This window comes from Hyaena hyaena, unplaced genomic scaffold (assembly GCF_003009895.1).
Source record: "Hyaena hyaena isolate Hyena2069 unplaced genomic scaffold, ASM300989v1 scaffold_615, whole genome shotgun sequence".
NCBI lineage: Eukaryota > Metazoa > Chordata > Mammalia > Carnivora > Hyaenidae > Hyaena > Hyaena hyaena.
Genome location: NW_024081248.1, coordinates 699,499 through 724,431, shown reverse-complemented (window position 1 = coordinate 724,431; position 24,933 = coordinate 699,499). Strand labels below are relative to the sequence as shown.

Below are 24,933 nucleotides of genomic sequence, written 5' to 3'. Positions count from 1 at the left end.
ATGGGAGACACCTGGCCTCCACTCCTTAGCAGGGCTAGAAAAGAGGGGCAAACTTAAGAACATGTGGAATAAACCAGCCCATGCACAAGGAGCTATCAACCAAGTCAAAACAAGAGATTCTTTCTCCTTCTTGCTGATTTAGAAGTTCTTACTTGTACTTTTTCTCCTTTTGCTTTGGAAGATGATAATGCCTCACCCCAAAATGTGACACCATCATCGACCCTGATTAAAGGAAGAAAAAGTCCAGAGAGCCAGAGGGGCCTGGACAGCCCCAGGACATCAGGCCACAGCAGCTCCACAGGGCCCATGGACATGAAAAGGGCCAAGGGAGCACTTCCAGCAGAAGGACAAGGTAATCACTTCTGGGGTACACAGATGGTCCCCACCCAGCTTGTCTGTTGTTCTGGGCTCATTTTAATCATCTGCCAGGGCCACACAGTAGCTGTGATGTAAGCTGTCTGAAAGCTACCCCATTGAAAAGGGGAAATGAACATTGTTTCCAACAATGTCTGGGATTAATGTTCACTATGCATATTCCTAAAGAGTCAGTACATGTTTTAAGAGTTTGCTGCACCAACACGCACTGCCAAGCTGTTCTGTGCTCTCTTCACTCTTGGCAGCAGTGTGTGATGACACAGCTCCCTGTGCTCATCAGGGAGACACGCTACTGGATTTACCAGGATACTCAACACCCTTCTTGGGGCAAGGGAGCCTGGTGACATGACCCTGCCAACAGAAAGAATCCCCAGAGAGAAGTCGCCCTCTAGCCCAGGGCAGAACCTGAGGCCTGTTCAGAGAGAGAGAAGGACTCTAGGTTTCTATTGAAGGGTGAGGCAGAGCAAATCTACATCTCTATGACTTAGGCCCACTTAAAAGTTCTTATTCTTAGGCTGACAGTCTAGGAGGAGACTAAGATGCTTATACAAGAGCAATAATGCCGAGACACTGTAGCAATAGCTTCCACAGGGGCTTTGATCTAAAGGCAGCTAATAAATAAAGCAAAAATTGCTTAGAATCCAAATTATCTGAGAGTCCCTTAGGGAGGTGCAATGTTGGACACTGACAAACCATTTTCTAGAAAGAGCAGCTCAGCCAGCTGTTCCTCCTTCATGGGAGTGTTGGGCTACTTTTTCTGGTTGAGCCCCAGAGGAAGGAGATTGGTGTGTGTTTGGGTGCCAGACAATGTGAAGAAAGTATCTCTGTTAACAGCAGAATCACACTCAGGGCTGCAAGAAACTCACTCTCTGAGAGGCACATGGGAACGGAGAACCACAAAGATAGCAGGTATGGCATCTTTCATTTTCATCTCACACCATTCAGGGACAGGATGCCTCACTGTTTAAGTCTCTGACTCTCTCCCTCCCTCCCTCCCTCTCCCTCCCTTCCTCCTTCTCTCTCCCTCTCTCCCTCCCTCCTTCCCCCAAGCATGTATAGTTGAAGCCTTGTAAGCATAAATTAAATACATAGATCAGTAACTCCTTTATGTGTTTGCAGCTTCTCTAACACTGCAATGGTCAAAATCAAATCCCTCTCTCTCCCTAGCTCTCTCTCTTTTTCTCTAAAGATGTCATTTTCACTTATAAACTATTTCTGTAAGAAATCATTCTCCCACAACCCCTGCCCCTTTTATACTTGCATGGCAGTGATCCTCTATTAAATTTGATACAAATGAACCAAACTTTGTAACAACAGTGTTCTGGGAGGTTGCATAGCCCAAGACAAATCACAGCAAACACACACACACACAACCATACTTGGACATTTGTATAAAGGGAGAATCTGATTAGAATGAATGCCAGGGCCATGACTAGGATAAGAATGCAGATTAAAGCCTTAAATGTGTTGGCTAAGTGTGTGTAAGTGAATGTGTGTATGAGAGCACATGGGTGTATGAGGGTGTGTGTATGCTTATATGCCTACATGAGTGCTTGTGTGTATATGTATGTGTGTGTGTGTGTGTGATTATGTAGGCATGCATGTCTGAGAACAAGTGTGCATGTATTGATGTGTGTGTCCTTGTTCATGCATGGTACACATGTACATGCATGCAAACATGCATTGTGGTTGTGCATGCATGCGTTTGTACATTCACTTTGCATACATATGTGTGTACACACCTCTCTGTAAATGTGTGTGTGTGTGTGTGTGTGTGTGTGTGTGTGTTATGTCCTTGTAAGCATCCACTGTGGCTGGTGGCCAGCTCTACTCCTGACCCCTGTGCCTCAGTGACAGGAAAGGGAAGGTTATAGAAATATCTTCAACTCTTCTAAGCAACAGAGGGAAATACAGCTTCCTTCTCCTCAGTGGCCTGAGGCCCCTGGAGTCACTGAGCAGCCCCAGCATTGATCCACAGGGTAGGCTGTACTGCTGAGCACTGCATAGATACATGTGATAGAAAAGGGAAGCAGAAGCTGGAATCACCAAGCCTTGTGCCCAGCGGCTGGGCTCGTAGGCTACTATTCATCCCACACTGACCTCCAGAGGGCAGGGGGTAAATGATGGCCCTGCTCTGCCAATCCCAGGAGCAGGGCTGACCCTGCACTCTGGGAGGCACCTGAGCACACTGGCATCTGCCTGCTGGGAATCTAGGGAGCACAGTCCAGATGAAGCCTGCCTCCCCTACACTGGTGCTAACATTGTCCAAACTTGTGTTTATTTTCAAGAAGATTCCAGAGACCCCACACTGGGACACTTCTCACTGGGTCCAGATGGAGAAAACATCTGCCTGTCCCTTCCTGGGCCTACTAAAACAGAGGAGCCTCTTTCAGGTAAAGGTAAGATGATACACAGCAGGCCAGCCTCACTTTTATATGGAAAGATTTTACCTGTAGCTTCCAAAACTTCCCAGCAGCAGAGACATCATTAAAAACAGATGCAAGTCAGCCAGTTTCTCCCATCTCACTGACACAGAGGTGCTTCTGTAGCTCAGACACAATAACCCAATGTTTGCATGACAAGTTTACTCTTGCTGGAGCATCTGGAGAGGGAAGTTCCTGTGGAATGGCTTGGAGGAGGTCTAATGTGCTGTGTTGATGCCTTGATGAGAATGATAAAGCCCTTTTGGTAATTGCCCAAACTAAACACTGCCTTTTCTCTCCTTTCCAGCCACCTTCCAGAGGTGGAGATGGTTAATTGGTAATCCAATCAGGTATCCTTGTTATGTGCATTGGTTCATTGCTGCAAATCATTTGGCTTCTGACAGATATCAAGGCAGTTTCCAAAAACCCTCTGGCACATTAACTTTTTGGAGAAGAGATGCTGGCTCTGGTCAATAGCCATTTTGCAAAGGGAAAAAAATTGAAGTCAGAGGGTGATGAGTATCAACCACCCAGGAACCACCATGATGTGTATGCATGAGACGTATGCCCAGCAGGCTTCTTGATGAGGAGGATTAAAATCTGTACTCATTTGGTGAGTTATGTCACCACTGGCTTAATAAAAAGAGCATGAATTCAAAGCCAGGAGATTTGAGTAGCCCTGGCTTGTCCTCTACCTCCATCTACATGTCAGATGACTTTGGGTCAGTCCCTCCCAGTGTTCAAGGTCCCTCATCCAAAACGACAAGCTCAAGTCCTCTACCTCCAGCAGCTGGAAAGTAGTTTCTTGACTATTACTACAGTTTACATATTGCATCTATTGCTAAGGAAGATGTACACGGGTTTCCAGAAACTAGAATGCATTCAGTTCCAAATTCAGTGGTAAAGAACTTTTATCACCACTTGGGTTGTCTCATGATGTAGGTATAAAAATAACTTGGTTCTGAATTGTTGGAAGCAGAATTAGGACAGGTGGAGGCCACTGTCCGTGTGACCCAGCTGGTACAACCACTGGAGAGCAAATATGATTCTGTTCACCTGCTGCACATTTGTCCACTCTGTTCCAGGAGAAACAGCTCCCCTTTTGGTAAAGCAAAAGCCGGAAGCAGAAAAGGAAATATTTAGGCTTTAAGTTTGTTGTCACATTGTCAATATGATGTTTCAGTCATTTTGGTGTTCCCAGCACCTAACACAGTCCCTAACACATACATAGCAGGATCACAATCAATTCTCATTGAAAAATCTTTCAATAATTTTCACACAAAAGGAAGAAAGAGAAGTGAAATTTATACTGAATAAGTGGAGACTTGTCTGCCATCTTGTGCTAGTTCCATGAACAATACATTTAATCCTCTCAAGCCTAAAGGCATTCACTGTAACCTTGTTGAATAAATCAATCCATCAGTCAGTCAGTCACTGGCCTCTTGCCAGCCTTCCTCCACATACAGCTGGTGGGCCTTTAGTCTTGATGGTGATTGGAAAGTGCCCTGGAAGACAAGGCAGAACCTGAAACCCACATCTCCCTACAGGGGCCCATAGAACAGGTCTAGCCTTCAAAGAGTCTCTGTGAATGGGAAAGATTTGTTGTTGTTTTGTTTCATTTCATTTTGAGAAGGAATATACTAAAAAAAGATGTTCAACTCTTACAAAGGACTTGCTCCAATTACACAAAACTCTTAGTAGCTCAGTTTGTTCAAATCCGTCTCGACCATCCTCCCCTCCCTACCCTTCCAGTCTCATCTCCCATCACATTCAGGCCCACTCTTTTCTCATCCCTCTGATGGCCCAGATGTTCAGGCTTCCTTCTCTTACCCCCTTCCCAGCCTTTGCCCAACTGCCCACAATATTGAGAATTGTTTTAAGTTACAGGCAAAGGCTCATCTTTTCTGGGACAGTTTTCTTAATAAATCCACCTCTTCTCTATAACTGCCTCAGCCCATTCCTTTCTCTCAATCTCAGTGTGATTATTGTTTTTATCTGCATCTGTTTTCTGTTTAGCTCCCCAAATACATTACATGAATCCTGGAGAACTTCTTATCTTTATCATATGTCCAAGAAATGCATGTTGATTGACTGAATACCCCAGGTACCACAAAGGAAAATGCTTTGGGGATCACAGTTGGGTTGTTGTTTTGTTTTTTTAATTAAAAAAAATCTTGAGTAAAGGAGACAATATGATCTGTCTGATCTTTTCTGAGACTCTCAGACTCTGTCAACATCTATTTGGAAATACATTCTTAGGCAATTAGATCATGATATCTTGCTTTCAGAGAGCATAGAGAAATGGATATAAACCTTCAGAAGAAAAAAAAGATGTGAAAACTAGAGATGGAATTCAACCCTCTTGGTTATGTTGGGATATTGCAACACTTAGAAAATTCAAAGGCTTAAGAAAGGAAAAGTTCACTTGGAAAGATACTAGTCAAAGCAGTGGCTGTGCTCTCTGCATTGCTGATCCTTGAGACAGATCCTTCACCTATGTTCCCAGTCATGGTGGCCACAAGAGAAGTTTTCTTTCATAAGTTTTTTATTGAAAGAAGTTCAACGATGTCTGTGCCAGTGATTCAGGTTGGGACTTCAGGTCCAATGTAAATTTAAATTCTTTTTTATTTAATGTTTGTTTGTTTGTTTGTTTTGAGAGAGAGGGAGAGAGTGAGCGAGGAGGGGCAGAGAAAGGGGGGAGGGGAGGGGGGAGGGAGAGAGAGAGAGAGAGAGGGAGAGAGAGAGAATTCCAAGCAAGCTCCATGCTATAAGCAAGAACCTGACACAGAGCTTGATCCAACAAACCATGAGATCATGACCTGAGCTGAAATCAAGAGTCAGACACTTAACCAACTGAGCCACCCAAGTGCCCCCATGTAAATTTAAATTTTTGATCTCTTTCAGAGTTTCCAGTTAGCACTTATTCTTGTCCTAAATGGATTTTTACCCCAAATATGTTCTTTTGTTTTGGTCATTTATTTTATTATTATATTTTTTTAATGTTTTTTATTTATTTGTAGGAGAGAGAGAGAGAGAGACAGCGTGAGCAGGGGAGGGTCAGAGAGAGAGGGAGTCACAGACTGAAACAGGCTCCAGGCTCTGAGCTGGCTGTCAGCACAGAGCCCGACGCGGGGCTTGAACCCATGAACCACGAGATCATGACCTAAGCGAAAGTCGGACGCTTAACCGACTAAGCCACCCAGGCGCCCCTATTTTATTATTTTTTAATGTTTATTTATTTTTATGTGTGCATGTAAGTGAGAGAGAAAGAGAGAGAGAGAGCACGAGACGGGGAGGGGCAGAGAGAGAGATTGAGAGAGAGGGAGACAGAGGATCCAAAGCAGGCTCTGTGCTGTAAGTGCAGAGTCCAATGCAGGGCTCAAACTCCTGAACTGTGAGATCATGAACTGAGCCAAAATTGAGAGCCTGTCACTTAACTGACTGAGCCACCTAGGCACCTGTTTTGGTCATTTAATTAGCATCCTTCTTCTTACAACTTTTTCTTGGTATGGTGGTTTTAAAATATGTCCACAAATTCTTTGACACTTCTTCCTCCGAAATGAAGAGACTAATGCTTCTTCCCGTGAATGTAGACTGGACATAGTGGCTCACTTCTAATAAATGTAGAATATGACAGAAGTGACCCAGACTGAGCCTGGGTCATAAAAGGCATTGTGGCTTCCTCCTGGCTCTCTCTCTCTTGGATGACTCACTCTGAGGAAAGCCAACCACCATGTCTGTCAGAGACTACTCACGCAGCATTGTGGAGAGGTCCATATGGCAAGGAAGTAATGCCTCCTGTCAGCAGCTAGAATAAACTTTCCAGACTTATGGGTAAGCTACCTCGAGAGGAGATGCTCCAGCACCAGTGAAACCTTCAGGTGACCATCCTGCCTGACATTGTGACTACAGACTCACAATAAACTCTGCACTAGAATCACACACCAAAGCCATTCCCAGATTCCCACAGAAACTGTGAGATATAATAAAGGTTTATTGTTCTAAGGTCAGTAGATTTGGAGGTAATTAGTGTTAGCAACAGATCATATACTTCGTGTCACTTCCTGGTGATCTGCAATTTGGTAAACAGAAAAATATAGGGTGTTAAGAATATTCCAGCTGGTCCCAAAACACTGATTATTTGGAGGCAAACATATACTAAACGGCTGACTTTCTCTTTGCTTTCCCCATTTGGCATCTGTAATAATGTAGGTTGTGGCAACCCATGGGTAAAAGAATATGATTTTCCTTGAGTAGTCTTTCTCTTAACTGCTGCCTTGAAGAAGATGCCAGGAGAGTTAAAGGAGAACAGTCCACTGGAGGTGTCTAGTGGTTCAGTCAGTTGAGTGTATGACTTTGGCTCAGGTGATGACCTCATGGTTCATGGGTTCAAGCCCTATGTTGGGCTTTGCACTGTCAGTGCAGTGGCTGCTTCAGATTCTCTCTCTTTCTCTCTCTCTGCCCTCCCCCACTTGCTCTCTGTCTCTCTCTCTCTTTCAAAAATGAATAAACATTTAAAAAAATTTTTTTAAATAAAGGAGGAAAAGTCCTTTAGACAAAATAATGTGCAGGGTAAAAAGAAAGAACTCCAGACTAAGTGTCCAAAGTCTTGGGATTTATGCTCAGCCTGTGATTTCTGTGATCGTAGGCAAGTAATTTCACTGCTATGGACTTTAGCTTCCTCATATGGGAAAAGAGGAGATGGAATTAGATCCAATCCTCCCAGAGTATGTCCCATAGAACTCTGATTCCTCAGAAGGTTAACAGGCATTATGTTAAAAAAAAAAAAAAAAAAAAAAAAAAAAAACAAGGTTCTGAGGTCAAATAAGTGTAGAAACCAGTGGGCTAAATTAGCTAAGCAGTTTTCTTACTGCAGGACTTCACAAGGCCTCTAATATGCTAATATGAATTACTGCTCTTTCAGATGAGGATATGCATTGTTGCCCAAACTTATTTGACCCCTTAATTCTTTACTGTTTTCAGCAACGCATCATGTTTGGAAAACTAAGTCATTTTTTTTTAAATATTTTTATTTATTTCTAGGAGAGAGAGAGAGAGAGACAGCGTGAGCAGGGGAGGGTCAGAGAGAGAGGGAGATCCAGACTCTGAAATAGGCTCCAGGCTCCCAGCTGGCAGTCAGCACAGAGCCCGATGCGGGGCTCGAACCCACGAACCGTGAGATCATGACCTAAGCAAAAGTCGGACGCTTAACCGACTAAGCCACCCAGGCGCCCCAAAACTAAGTCATTTTTGGAACACTTTGGAACATACTAAACTGATGCTTTCTAAGGTTCCTTCCAGCTGTAATGCTGTATGTTACTAAATATGCTCTTTTCCCAAGGAGACTCTCTTGGTGGGGCAGTTCTTCTCTCTAAATCCTGAAGCAGGATCTCGGCCATTCAATAATTCATGACTGTTCTTAATTTTCATTTTCCAAACATCACTTCTAATTATAAGGTCCACAATCTATCCATCCCTGAGTGAGAAGTAGAGGAAGGTAAGAAGAAGCCAGTGTGCAAATAGGTCCTTTTGTCCAATCAGTGTTTGTTAATAACCCATAAGAAAAAATGTTGGCAGTTCTAACAATATCAGGTCAATTGAAAGAAAGGAAAACGTGACTGGATATGCTCACTTGGCACCTAGCATTTCCTCCCAGTGGGCCTTCCTGTATTGCAGAGGCTAGAAGGCTAAAAACACTTCCCAGATAACCTTTGCCATCAGGAGGCTGTGTGCAAATTGGGTTCTGCCAAAGAGCTGCACTAGAGCCACAGAGGGCAGAAGCATTGGGCTATTTGCACTGACAAGCAAGCTCATGAAGACTGAGGTAGTTGCCACAGCAACTTTATAAGCACCAAGTTCTGTATAGTAATTCCGTTCCTTTTTAAAATACATGGTGGTTTCCATTCTCTACAAAGCCCTGACCAACACACTCCTCTTACAGAAATTATGGGAGATTCCCATGAGGCTCGGCATGGGGCTAATTTGGGTCTATCACATAGACCACAGGGCAGGCTGTGATAGCTGTGCTTATGCCTGGACTTCATAGAGAAGCAGGGTTCTTTCCTTCACCACAGTGAGGCCAGCAAAGCCCCAGCAGCCCACACTGGAAGGTGTTCCGATAGCCACCAGCAGAGAACCACTAAAAAATACTAGGGAGCCTCCTTTCCTTTGACAAAAACCTCCAGTGATTCTTATAAGTACAAAGACTCCCCTACCTCATATTTGGCTAAGGATGTGTCATCATCACTTTATGCCTCTCAAAGAAGAAAGATGTCAAAAATAATAGTTCTCTCTGAATCTGTTGGGAATTCTTTTTTTAAGGAAAAACAAATCAATATGAAATATTGAAGAATATTTAATTCCTTTTTTTGCATATGATGGTACTTACATTTTTTACAAAGCCCATGAAATTATGAAGTATACCTCCCTTGCATTTGTTTCATTTCAGAGAACCCCAGAGTCGAGATAAAATGGAGGTATCACCTTCATCATTGTTTAAGGAGAGGAAGCACTTATCAAATAGACTTCCTGAGAATACTAGTAGATTACATGGATAATAGCAGAGCTGTCTGGTTGAAGTGGGGTTGGTCTATGTCCCCCCAACTTCTCCAAAGCGCAGCTAGTTCTTCCCCTGCTGAGATGGTTCCTGGGTAGGGGTCTATACAGAGCCACTAGAGATAGGAGACCACAGTTTGAAAATTCTCTTATTCAATAGATAAGGACACTGAGGCCCGGAGGAGTATGTGGATTTCCCCCAAATACAGCTTCTATGTGGCAAATCTAAGGCTTCTATGTGGCAAATCGAAGGTTCAAATCCAGATCTTCCTGCACCCCCTTAGGTCAAAGCTCTTCCTACTAAATCATACTTGCCTCTAGTCCTTCTTATCCAAATCTCCGGGCTTCAAGGACTAGCTGAATTCCCACTTTCTTTGTGGAGGCTTACCTGACATCATGCTGACTACTCACTTCTTAGGTTCCACTCATTCTTACTGCTTGGGCCTCTCACTAGGTACTCCATCACCTCCTTTCATCATTTTTATTTTTTTTCTTCTTTCCTCTCTGAGATTTAAAATTCCTATAGGTCAATCTCCTTTATCTACTTCTGAATATCCCAGAAAATACCACAGGCACTCCTGGAACACTGCCCATAAACAATGGTTGACACTGTGAGTGGCAGAGACTTTAACTGTTCCCCAATATCCATTCTTTCATTATGCTTTTTATTAAAAGCATCCAAGGGCACCTGAGTGGCTCAGTCATTTGACCATCTGACTCTTCATTGTGGCTCAGATCATGATCTTACAGTTCATGAGATCAAGCCCCACGTTGGGATCTGCACTGACAGTGCAGAGCCTGCTTGGAATCGTCTCTCTCCCTCTCTCTCTGCTCCTCCCCCACTCGCACATGTGTGTGCATGTGCACTCGTTCTCTCTCTTTCTCTCAAAATAAATAAATAAACATTTAAAAGCATCCAAGTTTAGCTGAATATATGGCTGCTGGCTGGAAATTATGTTTTCCAGCCTCTCTTGTAACCAAGCATGGCCATATGACTAAGTTATAGCTAATGAAATGTGAATGGAAGTAATGTGTGAAACTTCCAGGTTATTTTCTTAAAAGGACACTGGTTGCCTTCCTCTTTACCAAAAGAGGTCTTCTTTCCCCTTGGACTCAGTGGGGGTGGTAAAATAGCCTCAACCAGGTAGAAGAGGGCAATAGTCTAAGAGATAATGGAGCCATAAGATATAACAATCCTCAGTGCTCAGATAACTCCATGAAGCAAAGCCATCCTGATCTGCCCACCTACCTCTCAACTCTTATCAGAAAGATAAATGTTTATCTTTTAAAGTCTTTTTGTCACAGCAGTTTACCATGTTCCTTAACTAAAATAATTCAACTATAATAACATCTGCCATCCCAAACCATAAGAGACCCTTACAAACAGAACAAACTGAGGGTTGCTGAAGTGGAGGTGGGGGGGGGATAGGCTAAATGAGTGATGGGTATTAAGGAAGACACTTGTTGTGATGAGCACTGGGCATTATAAGTAAGTGATGAATCACTAAGTTCTACTACTGAAATCATTATTACACTATATGTTAACTAACTTGGATTTAAATAAAAATTAAAAATTTGAAAAAGTTCATGCTACCCCGAAAAAGAAAAAAGGATTACCCTCAAATGTGTTTCCAATTCCAGTCCTCAGAATGATACTGAAATACATGATAAAGTGTATTTCCCTGTTAGCATCAAAAAATAATTTCTGCCATACTAGTTCACGCTTGGCAACATACTTGCAGTATATCCAGTAAAGTATTAAGCAAAATTCTGTTATAAAATATTATTGGACCTAAAAGAGAGAAGAAGATCCATTACATGCATGTTTGACTCCTATAATAAAATGTGAAAGCCTACCACACACAAGGGACAGAGAAAGAGGTTGATAATGAGCGCAAATATCCTCAGGCACTATGTCACAGGTGTCATCTCATTCCATCAGCCCAATAATCCCATGAAGTGAGTATTTTCATTCACATATTATAGGTGAGGAAACAAACACAGGAGCCTAACTCCCCTGTGCATGTTGATTTCACCTGATAGGCAGCAAGTTTACTCATTCACAGGCCTCCCTATCCTAGAGCGTATGCTCTCTCCTCCTGCTTCCAAGGCCCAGTGCTTGTGGCTGGTGCCCAGCAGGGCCTCACAGCCCATGTGAGGACAGACTCACAAGCAGTGAATTCCTCCACAAGGCAGAATGGCAGGAGTGCAGCATCAGAGGCCTAACCAACATGATTCGGAGGTGTTCAAGGAAGTAGCGATCGATTCTAACCTACGGGAGTGGGAAGGATTTTTGCAGAGAAATTCCACTTGCACTAACCTTTGAGAAATTAGTAAAAGTGGATAAACAGTGAAGAGAGAAAGATATGACCAGTTGAGAGGCCAGCATGAACAAAGATAAAGAGAGACAGGAAAGTAGAATACGTGTGAAAAACAATAAGCGCCCCATGTATATGGATTGTAAGGGGCTTTGTGGGAGGAGATGAGGCTGAAAGTCAGGCCATGGCCAGACCAGAGAAGACCCTGTGTTCCAAAATAAAGTTATCAATGTTGCTTTTTAGGCAACAAGGAATCACAGATGTTTGAGGAGGCGTATCGTGTAACCCGGTGCATGTGCCAGCATGAAGGAACAGGCAAGAGAAAAGGCTGAGCACTCAGGCTACTGCAGAGCCATCAGGGAACAGCTGATGAGGGCCTGAACAGAAGGCAGTGCACAAACTCAGGGGGCGCTGCCTGGCTGTGGGGACATGCACCAGCTCTCTGAATCTGACCAGCCAGTGACAAGCCTGATACTAGAGTCTCTTTTCAAAACTAGCTACAATCCTCATCTCAATTTTCTACTCAAATTACCTTTTATCTGTTTTCACTTTCAGTTAAGAGGGGTTTTTTGGAGGGTGTGTGTGTGTGTGTGTGTGTGTGTGTGTGTGTGTGATGTATTATACTTAAGATAAAGCAACAACAGTTAAGGCCCTGGAGCCCATCACCCCCACAGCAGCACACGCAGAGCCACAGCTCTCTCTTGAGTGGCATTCAATTCCAGCCACCTCCCTCATTTTAAGTTACCCTCCCCTTCCAACACACATACAAAATAAATTTCAGTGTCATACATCTCTCAGCTTTTCAGTGTGCAGTGTACCTGTTTTCTGGCTTATATGCTCTTGGGGAAGTGGTTGAGCTTCCTCACAGAAAACTGTGGTATACAGTAAGAGTCCTAAGGAAAACGCTCAGAGCAAATTTCTTGGGAGCTGTGAGTAAGGCAAAGGGCGAGGCAGTAAGCAGTGATGGAAAGTGTGTGTATAACCCTCCTGTACCCTCTTACCCCCCCACACACAGTGAGGTTTCTCTTTCCTGATTGTTTTAGCCTCTTTTTCCTTTCCAACCACCGACCACTCAATTCTTTGAGGGAAAATTAACATTCATTATGCAATTTATCTCTCTCCTTTTAATCCAGAGTGTCTGTCTCCAAGGTCCCTACTCAATAATTAATGTTTGTTCTCATTTCCCATTCTCCAGAGCATCTATTCTTGAACTGTAGGGTCAACAATTAACACTAATTATGGCTTTTCCTCTCTCCAGTGTTGGTTCTCAGAATCCCAAGTTGCCCTGCTCAGCCTAAGTTATGTGTGGTGTGTGTGTGTGTGTGTGTGTGCGCGCGCGCACGCACGCACGGAAAGGTAGAAAAACATCAAGGAACAGGCTTTTCCAAGCCCATCACAGTTTAGCAAATCAATAAAAACAAACATTCTTTTTTGGCAACCTCTCTAGTTTATACTTTATTTATTATCAGTAATGAGAAAAAGAAGCATAAATGTATATATACATATCTAAATATATTTGGAAGTGAGTCCGAAGGGGGCCAGTTAGAAGATTTCAAAATATTTTCAAGTTCGAATTTTCTATGATTCCTTCTGACTTTTTCCTCCATATTGTTATCTCTTCAATATCACACACATACCCCACCCTACCATCATGCTCCCCCCCACCCCCAATTTCCCATGAAAAGCTGTTCTTCCATTTCAGATCCACTCAGTTGACCTCTTTGCTGCCTATTACAACCACCATCCCTTAACTGTCCTTCTCTGGTCTGTCATCCAATTTCTCCTCATCCATTAAAACAGCTTTGTTTTAATGAGTTTTCATTTTGACCAACAAGGACAGCCAGGAGAATCATTCTTGCCCAAGGTAACTTTAAGAGATTGAAAACAAAAACAAAAACAAAAACAAAAAACCAAAAAATCCCATGAGAGCTATGCAAAAGCCTGTCTGTCTTCTTGGCTGGAATCAGATGGGCTAGAATCCTCTGTCTGCCTTGGTTCAACCCTTGTATTTGTGCTACAGCTGCAGGCTGAGGCTCCCCATACTTGTCTGTCATCCCCCCATGCTGCACACGCTGGGGCCTCACAGCACATCTGCTGTTCAAATCTGGGCATCTCCTCACAGCATGTGTCAAGCATTAACCGTTTCATGCTCTTACTCTGTCAAATGTTCTCCTCTCAGAATTTCAGCATCATGGTCTCTATAGGATTTCACTCTTAAACATCTTCAATAAAAGTATTATTTTCTTCAGCACTTTTTAAATCCCAGATCAACCTTCTCTCCATGGTAGCACCAACAGATTTTTTAAACCAATTTATTATGAGGCTTAACCATCAAAGCCTCCACTTGGGTTTCCCTTGTCTTGAGGTAAGAAAAATAGCTTTTTTCAAGACTTGTTCATACTCATAGGTAAAACCCTTATTATTTTTCAGCCTATGAATCTGTCAATTCAAATACCAGCCATGAAAAGGAGGGGTCCGGTATTCAATGCCTCCTAAAAGGTAAGCTTTTTCTCTAAAAAAGGTCACCTCTAGGGGTACCTGGATAGCTTGGTTAAGTGTCCAACTTTAGTTTAGATCATGATCTCACGGTTCGTGAGTTCGAACCCTACCTCAGGCTCTGTGCTGACAGCTCAGAGCCTGGAGCCTGCTTCAGATTCAGTGTCTCCCTCACTCTCTGCTCCTCCTCTGCTTGTACTCTGTCTCTCTTCTCTGTCTCTCAAAAATAAACAAACTTGAAAAAAAAATCGTCACCTCTACTTCTCCTCTATGTCATTTGACTCGCATATATATTATTTCATACTGAGACCTCCAGAAACACACATTTTCTCCCCAAATATAGCAATAAGTAGGAAAAAGGATTCACTTCTTTGAGAGCCTGAAAAATGTGGTGTCTTCATGAGTTACTCATGGGCAGCCCTGTGCGCTGTGGTCTGAATATAAATCTTGGGGGAGTAGAGAAGCTGAACCACATGTTATACTTGGCTGGCCCAGGAAGGGAAATCTGCAAGGACGGCCTGTGGGTTCTGCAGGTCATATACTGCACAATTCATATTATGATGAGATGGACCTTGCCTCTCAAGTTGAGCACAGCTCAGCCTACACAACTGCAAATAAAGAAACTCTTTGAAAAATGCTCTCAGGCATGTTTTGTTTTGTTTTGTTTTGTTTTTTGAGAAAGAGAGAGGGTGCAAGTGAATGAGGGACAGAGAGAGAGAGAGCATCCCAGGAGGGGCGGAGAGAGAGAAACGGGGCTCATGCTCACAAACTATGAGACCATCATGACCTAAGATGCTTAACAATGGAGCCACCCAGGCCCCTACTTAAGCATGTTTTCTAAATGGAGGATTGAGGCGAGTACTACTTCTTCCAAGCTTCCTTTCATACTTCACTCCCACCATGCAGAAAGAAGCAAAAACCAGAAAAGTAGGCTGACTTTGCAGCTCATCCTCCACCTACTGCCATTGCTGCTTCTGCTTCAGACCAGGGGTAAAGGATGATTACGTAGAGACCTTCTCTCTCCCCTAAAAATTGTCTTTGATTAATAGAGAAATGTGTGTCGTCTTCCTCACTGCTTATTTGGAGAGAGTCAGCAATGAATCTTGAATGAGGGACCTGCTATAGTGACAGGAAGCAATGCCATAGATGGAGTGCTGGAGTCAGAGCTGGGGGTGGGGGAACTAGTGTTGCCAGACACCACAAGACTAGAAAGAGAAAAGGCACAATCGTAAGCTTGCCAATCTCAAAATCTAAACAGAGAATACTTGAGAGCATGGAGCATTACTCCTCCTGCCATTCTCCTTGGATGGACATCCTGACCATGGCAGGACGTCTCAGTGTCAGTTCTGTTTATTCTCACTTATTGGTTGGAATGGGGCCAGAGCAGCTCTTAATAGGAACTCTCTAGTGAAGGATGATGATGATGATGGAGATGATAGGTACCATGGTTATCTCTCTTTGATATGCTAAACATTGTGCTGAATTGCTTTACATTCATTATTTCACTTCATCCTCACACCAATGGTAGGAGGTAAATTCTATCATTATCTTCATTTTTCATCTAGGACAATGTGGCTCAGAGAGGTTAAGTGACTTGCCCAAGGTCACACACTAAATGGAGAAGCTGTGATTGGAACCCAAGAGCCCTTCATTTTTTACCAGGATGCAGGGATGGTGGAGATATCAATCTAAATAGACATGTTGCCATCTGACCATGTGGAGAGTTTAGGAAATTCCTGACCTAACAACCCCTACAAATAAATGGCTTCTGTTACACATCCTTTTCTCCCTCCAATCCCCCTTACCCAGCATCAGACACCCTTTTGTGGGTAACACTGAAAATGATTTGCAACATTCAGAGACATCGGGAGGACAGAAGCTGAAAAAAAGTAGGAATAGGTTAGGAGAACCAAACTCTTGAAACAGATTTTCAAGGAAGATAGGCCATTTACAAGGTGGCTTTCCAGACCAAAATCATTCTTCCTGATATGGCCAAAAATGTTATAATTTCATTTCATTCTACTATGAAAAATCTTACTAGTTTCACTTTGAATTCAGAAGTATTCTCTTTCAAGGTTGATACTTCTGAGAAGCTATAGTCATTCACACTTTAGTAAAAATTTATTTGATCAAATGGCTGTCTTCTTGCAACCTAGCTGAGAACAGCTGCTCTGAAGAACTAAAAATTCTGACAGGGGTAAAAACAGAGGTGAGTAATTTGAGGGTAAAGAGTGTTTTAAGAACGGAAACATTCCTAACTGGCGGAAACATTCCTAACTGGCATCCTGAAGAGCTCGGATGAACAGAAGGACATTAGCTATATGAGGAGAAGGCCCAAAAAGAAAAGTACAGACAGGGTAATAGTAGAGTGTCAAAGACAAATTTAGACTATTTCAGAACTACCCCATGGCAAGCTTTATATCCATGAAAGGGAAAGAAAACTTATTTCTTCTCTTCTCTATTCCTAGTAACTAAAAGACCTTAGGCTAATGCAAATCTCTTTCTTATTTCCAAGCTTTTGAACATAGTGTTGCCTCTGCCTGGAGTACAATTCCTCATCTCCTCCTATCTACTGTCATTTTTAAAAATTGAGGTAAAATACATACAACATAAAATTTACCACTTTAACCATTCTTACATGTGCCATTCACATTGTTAAGTAGATTCACATTGTTGTGCAACCAACTCTTTTCTTCTTACAAAACTGAAATGTTGTACCCATTAAATAAAAACTCCTGATTCCAATGGGAGCATAGAGCACCTCTTTCATGGCTTAGATATAGGAAACATATTTGTTCCTTTGATTTGCTCAATGACCTTAACAAAAAATTCTTGCATCTCTTTGTACTTGACGTTTCTCATTTGCTTTTAAGAAAATGGATGTAACGCTACTCTGAAAATACTTGATACTCCCTGGAATTGGGTTCAAAGAGAAATTCAAGAAATTTCTATTCATTGAAATCACCTATAGATCTTTCACAACTTCTTGTTTTCTTTTTGGTCATTTGGTTTTAATGAATATCTTCAGGAAAAAATGATAGGATTCCAAAAAAATTATATAGATGGTGGAACTTGGGTATTTGCGGACTGGAAGGTCAGTTTTAACTATTGCAAATGACTTCACAAATCAGGAACACATACAACATGTCATCTTACAGAGGCATGAAGTTAAGTCCTAGACATTTGAGGCTGGAAAACAGGAGACCATCACTAAGCTAGTGAGTGCACCTTGCCCTCCTCTGAGTACCCACATCTTACTTTTGTGATCTATGTTCATCATAACACCTGCGGTTACTCTTGTGAAGTTATTTTTCAAAACGAAGAACACTGATTTTTTCATATAAATATTTTTAATGGCCCTACAAAGAAGGCCAGCTTCTGGGGCTGGTAATGAAAGTAAGCAAAGGTAAAGTGGTTTAACACTTTGATGATTCTCTGCCAAAAAAAATAGTTTTATAAATTACTCTAATCCTTTATTTATAAACTCATTAAGAGCTTAAAGAACAGGGTGCCTGGGTGGCTCAGCCAGTTAAGCATCCGACTTCGGCTCAGGTCATGATCTCACAGTTCATAGGTTCGAGCCCTGCGTCAGGCTGTGCTGACAGCTAGCTCAGAGCCTGGAGCCTGTTTCACATTCTGTGTCTCCCTCTCTCTGACCCTCCCCTGCTAACGCTGTCTCTCTCTCTCTCTCAGAAATAAATAAAAACATTAAAAAATTTTTTTAATAAAATAAAAAATTTAAAAAAAGAATTTGAAGAACTCCCCCTAATTTTTCAATTATATTTTAGTTTTACTGGGGATATGATATACACTAGGGGTATTCACAAAACTAAGGATTCTTGAAATTTGCAGAATGTGTCCCTCCCAGGTAGCCAGAATCTGCACTTAGTGTATAATATGCACAAGGGATCCAGGCCTTGCTCAAGCAACGAAGCAGTGTTTAGCACAATGCATTTTAAGGCTGATGTGGATTTTAGTGCGTGCGTGCGTGCGTGCATGTGTGTGTATACATATCAGTTATATTTCTCAATCTATAATAGAGTTTAGAATATTTTTTCTTCTGTCAGAATGATAAAAAATTATAACTTTCCTTAACTAGTAATCCATAAATACTCTTTTCCTGTTTCATCACCCTTCAGACATTTGTGCCATAAAGAAGCATGAAGCTTTTCTTTAGGATTTTTTTTCTCCTAGATTCTCTGTTGCTTCTTTCACATATCTCCCTGTGGCCTATGGATTTTCATTTGCTGTTGTCTTAGTTCCTTACAATTCCTTATTTGAAAAATAATGAAGACATGAGCATTGGAACAGGTCCAATAGAAAGAATTAGTGAATCTGTTTTACAAGTAAGATTGCTTATTCATTTATTCATTCAACAAACACTCATTGATCATCTCCTAATGCCATATACTGTGTTAGGCACAAGAATAGAGCTGAGAGACAAAGTCCATGCCTTAGTATCGTCCATAGTAGCAGAGTGTGGTGAGAGCTATGAATGAGTGCAGGCTAACTCAGCCTACAGCTTAAAGAAGGCTTTTGGAGTAAGAGAACAATTAAGCTGAGCTTCTAAGGATATATATAGGAACTAGCCAAGAGAAGAAGAGTTAAGGCTGTTCCAGAGAAAGGGACCACACTAAAGTTAGAAAACATGGTGATGTGGGAGAAATGTAAACAGCTTATAACGACTGGTCCCCAGGGTACATGTAAGGAAGAGAGTGCGGAGAAATGCAGTTAGCTAGTGGGGTAGGCAGAAGCCAGATCATGAAACGGCATAGCAGCAACTAAGAAATTTGTCCCAAAGACTGGGAGATCCCATTTACACAGGAATTGATATAACTAGATTTTTATTTTAGAGAAATGACTCTTCCAGCTATGTAACAAAATGGATTGAAGCGGGTAAGCCTAGAGGCTAGGAAACCAGATGTCTATTCTTGTTTGAGAGTGAGTGACCAAGAACAATATCTTCTACAGAATTAAGATCACCTTAACTGAACTGACCACTTTGTGTGTAGCTCTACCTTCAGCCTTTTTTGTTAATTCCCTTCTTCCTTGCAGTCTTCTACCACAGGTATTCTTATTAATCCTATGATGTACCTTGACTGTAGGATTTCTCATGTAGTTGATATTTTGTTGCCATACAACTTGAATTTAAATTCCATCATCTAGCTTGCCTTCCATTTTGAGATTGGTAAACTGCCATGTACCTTTGGACCTCTCCATAAAAAATAATTCATGAACTTTTGAGAGAAGCTGGTACTCCCAAAGCTAAAGCCAAACCCTTGAGACTGAGCTAGACTTGATCCAAGAAGATATAAGTAAGTAAAAGAACTGTTATTTCAACTTGGAAGAAAAATATTGCCCTTGCATTTACTAAGCATTTCCATATTTACATTCAGACTGACATATCTTCTAGATGAGTCTATTTGGTTCCTTTAATACACCTCCTTGGGGTATGTCTTTAGCTTGAAGATTGTCTCAGGTCTTGAGTAAATGTTTGATATGCCCATCTCACCCTCTTCTTCATCCAAGAAGATTTAAAGTAAAAATGTGTAGCATAAATAAGGTCTTAAATCTTAGCCCAAGAATTTGATAATGACAATACCAAGAGGCCATCTTGGGTCTTGGTTTCCTGCACTAAACAAGCACATCAAAATTTATGATAACATGTCCAACACTCCATAGGTCATAGACATCTTGAGTCATATCATATAAAATAAGTATTTTTAGATATCATTCTTTTTTTAATGTTTTTTTATTTATTTCTAGGAGAGAGAGAGAGAGAGACAGCGTGTGCAGGGGAGGGGCAGAGAGAGAGGGAGACACAGACTCTGAAATAGGCTCCAGGCTCTGAGCTGGCAGTCAGCACAGAGCCCGATGCAGGGCTCGAACCCACGAACCGCAAGATCATGACCTAAGCAAAAGTCGGACGCTCAACTGATTAAGCCACCCAGGCGCCCCTAGATATCATTCTTAAGGAAAGGTCAGCGGGGCTATGTAAAGGGCCCAAAATTACCCTTCTTTTTATGGTTTAATTTATATTGAGAAGATTTTTTAAATTAATCTGGAATATGCCTTTGTATTTTCCATTTCTGACCAAAAATATAAAACCATGAAGGTACAAAGGCTGACTTTTAGGACTCCTCCCATTGGCTTTGGCTGGAGTCAGCAGGTCCACCCACGTGCAAAGCTGTGAGAAGGCAAAAGTGCTTTCTGAGATCTGTTTGGCAGTGGATATATTCCCTCTCCAATGAGGAACCACTGCATATTATGGAGAAAGTGTCATGAGAGCATACCAAGGATCAAAGAGTAATCATGCCTTAGAAATGGCATATGTGAGAAAAGACCCTACGTGTTTATTTTTTTAATAGTTTATTGTCATGTTGGTTTCCATACAACACCCAGTGCTCATCCCCACAAGTGCCCTCCTTCATGCCCATCACCCCCCTTCCCCTCACCCCCATACCCATCAGTCCTCAGTTTGTTCTCAACATTCAAGAGTCTCTCATGGTTTGCCTCCCTCCCACTGCCCCCGTTTTCCCCCTTCTTCTCCCCCACAGTCCTCCGTTAAGTTCCTCCTCCTATACGTGAGACCCTACATGTTTAAAGCGGCTCCTCCCAGCACCTCCAAAAGCTACTGCCCTTGTAACCACAGAATATTTGGCCACTTGGAGCCTGCGACTCTCCTGTTCTTTCCAAGCCCTGACGCACAACCACGAAGGAGCCAGGTGGCCTGGTTTGCCTCATGAAATGACTTTTTGGTTTGGTCTCTATTCTGATACCAGGTGAGGCCCACCAGAGCATCCCATACTGAGGAAAATAAGTATTCTGAAACAATGAGACTAAATATGATTATTATATTTCATTTTTATCAAAACAATGAACAATGACAACTTGAGTATTAAACATTGTCAACATAAGTTTAAATAGAAGGAAATTTTAAGGCTATTTTTAGCCTTAAATTAAATTTAAGGAAATTTTAAGGAAATCTAGCCTATTCCATGCTAGAATCAGATGTTCCTTCCTGCTTCTGAGTGTTTGGTGAAGAATCCCATGATTTGAAGAAGGCAAAAGAGTTTGGGATGAGACCCCATCTAGCAAGGGTCATCTCTAAAACTGCCTGATTATCTGGTGGGAATGCTATCTCCTTGCTAAAAGCCTGTGGTTAGATTAATGCTAGCCATTGAAAATCTGCTCTGGCCTGATGGTGGGCAGCCAGAGAAGGAATGTGTTTTCTGTTTATCTCTTTAGTGGCAGAAATATTCATCACAGAAAGACTGAGCTCCCAGTTTCAGGCAGGCCTGGAAGTTGTGCAGTCTGTAGTCTATGAATGTACACACACCAGCTCAGAATGATGAGAAAGAGTCAGGTCTGTGTTCACAGCCAGTTGCCTGCATTGGTTGATGGTTCAGTCAATTCCTTCAGCTTGACAACAGGGGTAGATTCTGCCTCATTGTTCAGAGAGGAAGCTCTACCACCCCCATTGCTTTATCTCCCAGGAATGCAGTTTGAGCTGTCTCCCCTCCTTGACAGCTTGGACCTCAGTAAATTACCAGGGTCTTGACCCAAGAGATGGAGAAGTCCTAAGTGATTTTTTTTTTAGTCTCCTATCTAAAAATGTGTTTACATTTCTTGAACTCTGGCTGACTGATTCATTCTCCTGGTGTTGCAAGAACTTTCTTTATGCATTAGGATTTATAAGTTTCATTTCTAGGAGGCCCAAGTTTTCTTCCAAGCCACAGTGAAGTGAACCTCATCTCAACGCAATTCTGCTGGGCTGGATTTGTCCAGAGGATGGATCATGGCCAAGCAGCTGTTATGTGGCAAACACAAGTGAGGCTAATGGAGGGACTGTGATATGAAGGGAAAAGTATTAGATGCTATGTCAGGAGATCTGGGTTCAGATTCTGGTCTTACACCCTTTCAAGGAACAGCCTTCAGCCAATCTCGTGAAACCACTCTCTGGACCTCAGTTTCCCCAGCTGTTTTAAAAAAATAAATGTTTTAAATCTGTCCCGAAGCCATTTCAAACCAGAAGAACAGGACAGCTGAGAAACAACAGAGAAGGAAAGGTCGGCCCACAAGGAATGAGTAGAGGTTTCAGGTCGAAGAGACAAAGATGCCACAGGCTCTTAAAAGTAACAAGCATAGAAATAAGTTTTTGTTGGACACTTGACCCACACTAGAGACTAAAACCCTTGTCAGTGGAGCCATGTGCTTAGCTAAATCTGTTCCTCAAATAAACATTCCTTTATAAATATTAAATTCACTTTCTTAGGAATAAAAAGAAAAACAAAATAAATCCTATCCTTTTGTAGCATGGGGTTTGACTCTTGGGCTCAAATCCTTACTCAAAAGCTCACTAGTGGTACAACCTTAAGCAAGTTAGTTTACGTTTCAAGCCTCAGCGTTTACACCTGTGGAAAGCAGTGATCACTCAACCATGGAGGAAAGCCACTCAGATTAACACCGTCTGCGAGGCACCTGCTTTATGGAAAGCTCCATGATTCCCACTAGCCCTAGTTTGGCCTTTGCCTTTGTTTGCTTTATATTTCCACTTCTTTTTCTTTAAAAAAAAATTTTTTTTAGTGTTTACTTATTTTTGATAGAGAGAGAGGGACAGAGCACGAGTGGGGGAAGGGGGCAGAGAGAGAGGGAGACACAGAATCCGAAGCAGGCTCCAGGCTCTGAGTTGTCAGCACAGAGCCCGATGCGGGGATCAAACCCATGAACCAGGAGATCATGACCTGAGCCGAAGCTGGACACTTAACCAAATGAGCCACCCAGGTGCCCCTTTATGTTTCCGCTTCTGTTGCCCCTCCACATTATGAGGAAAAAGGAAAATCTCTGATCTCTCTATCTGGAAGGTTACAGAAGCATTTTCCTACTTCAGTGAAGTATGATCATACAAAATTTATATTCAACGGTATCAGCAGATTTTTTCCATCAATATTTCCTTTTTAATTTTAGCTGTATCTGAATTTTAATAGCACAAAGAATTTACTTTTGTTCTTTTAAAAAGCAACCAAAACAAGAAAAATAGAAACTTGAGTATAAGTTCTCAGCACTATACTTAACATGGTATTTATATTGTGCTTATAGTGGGTCCAAGTGTTGTTTAGTGAGTAAATATGAATCCCATAGGTGTAAGTGTTTATAATCCTATATACATGAACTAGGTGTATACGTGTATACTATATATAGAAATTAATGAGACCTAGATCTGACAACTTTAATCCTTTTCTGATTTTCACCATAGCAAACACTGAATCCAGAACCTATCTTCACACTAATCTTAATGAAAACTCATCTTTGACCCAAAAGCCAGAGAAACAGGTACAGTATTGATTCTGAATGAGCATGAGACTGGGAGGCTGGACTACTGGGTTCTTGCCCCAGCTTGCTATGTGGCCCCGGGTAAGAGTCTTCACCTCTCTGGCACTCATTTGCCTCATCAATAAAATGAGACAAATGGACTATAAAATCACAGAGGTTCCTTGAAATGTCTTAACTCAGCTTGAACTGTTTTGTGTGGCTCTTCATGTGCCTGAATAAGTTGAATAGACCTTTCCCTGACTTCTAGAAAGTGAAAAAGGGAAGAAGGAAACACAAAAATGCAATAGCCACTAAGACTCTGTGCGAAAGGGCCCATTTTCTCCCATCCAATTCTCATTCCTAATGAGGAGGAAAAAAATAGCAATCAAGAAAAAATATGAAAGGCTACTGTGAAAAAAAGAGAAATATGCTTTGTCTGAGTGGGTGAGAAATGTCTATCAGTGCTTCAAGAACATACATGCACAAGTATTTAATCAATTTATTCCTTCGTTTGGAGCTTTGAGGCTGACTGTCTTCAAATTCACTCTAGAGAGAACTCAGGAGGCATTCCTAAGGCTGTACTCAGGGTCTCAGAGAACCTGAGGCAGAAACAGCACAGCTCCAGGGCACGCTCAGGTCTCTCCCTGCTGGGCCACAGCCTGGGAGGGCAGAGGGGGGGCATGATCTCTATTTCTCCCTTATCTCCAACTTCCTGCCACAGCCGGGCTTTCTCCTCCTTCCTCGCATTCATTAAAAAACAATAATAATAAAAATAGTTTTAGTTTCATGTGTGTGCCTAGCTGGGTTCTGAGGAAGGACCTGAACTCTCACTGTTAGAACGCCGGCCTGGGTCAGGCCTCCACTGAGGTAAAACACAGCCAAGCTGACCCTTCCTGCTACTGAGGAAACACTGAACCAACGTCTGCATTTTTTCTTTCACATGCCTGCTTTGAAGACAGCCTTTATAAGGGATCTAGAAGGTTTTCTTTTTTAAGAGAGTCTGTCACCAAGGAAAATATACTCTGCTATATTTTGATAATTCCACAATTCCAAAGGCCTTCAAGATGCTTCACCTACCCTGAACGCATTCCAAATTCACCCAGTTCCCGAGGTTGTATTTCAGGAGACCTAATATCACCAGCAATAAAAGAGTGGCTCAGGCACGTCAGATGAAGCCTTCGATTGAATTAGCCTTGCAGTCAGAAATAGGAGGAACACCAGAACGAGGGGCTTAAACCCTAATCCTGGGTTTCCCCTGTGAAGGTTGGCAAACCAGCTTACTGAGAACCTCGTGTGCCTTCTTTGTGAAAGGAGGGCTGTTCCTCCCAACAGAACCGGTTGGTTTGTTCAAGTCACAGTCGTCTTAACTTTCTTTAAAAGTAGCCCCCAAGAGGAAAGTCATTTAAGGAAAAGCCTAGGGAGCCCCACCAGCCCCTAAACACAGAGAAAATGTG

At 42.1% G+C, this 24,933-nt stretch overlaps 1 protein-coding gene across 1 annotated transcript in view; it reads left to right on the top strand.

Annotated features, from left to right (window-relative positions):
- The window catches only part of KIAA2012 (KIAA2012 ortholog), a 109,294-nt gene that overhangs the window by 31,335 nt on the left and 53,026 nt on the right, over positions 1-24,933 (top strand). Inside the window, exons 10-13 of the mRNA XM_039257403.1 lie at positions 182-352; positions 2,664-2,774; positions 14,102-14,170; positions 23,424-23,500. Coding sequence (XP_039113334.1) covers positions 182-352; positions 2,664-2,774; positions 14,102-14,170; positions 23,424-23,500 — 428 coding nt within the window. The remainder of the gene's footprint in view (positions 1-181; positions 353-2,663; positions 2,775-14,101; positions 14,171-23,423; positions 23,501-24,933) is intronic.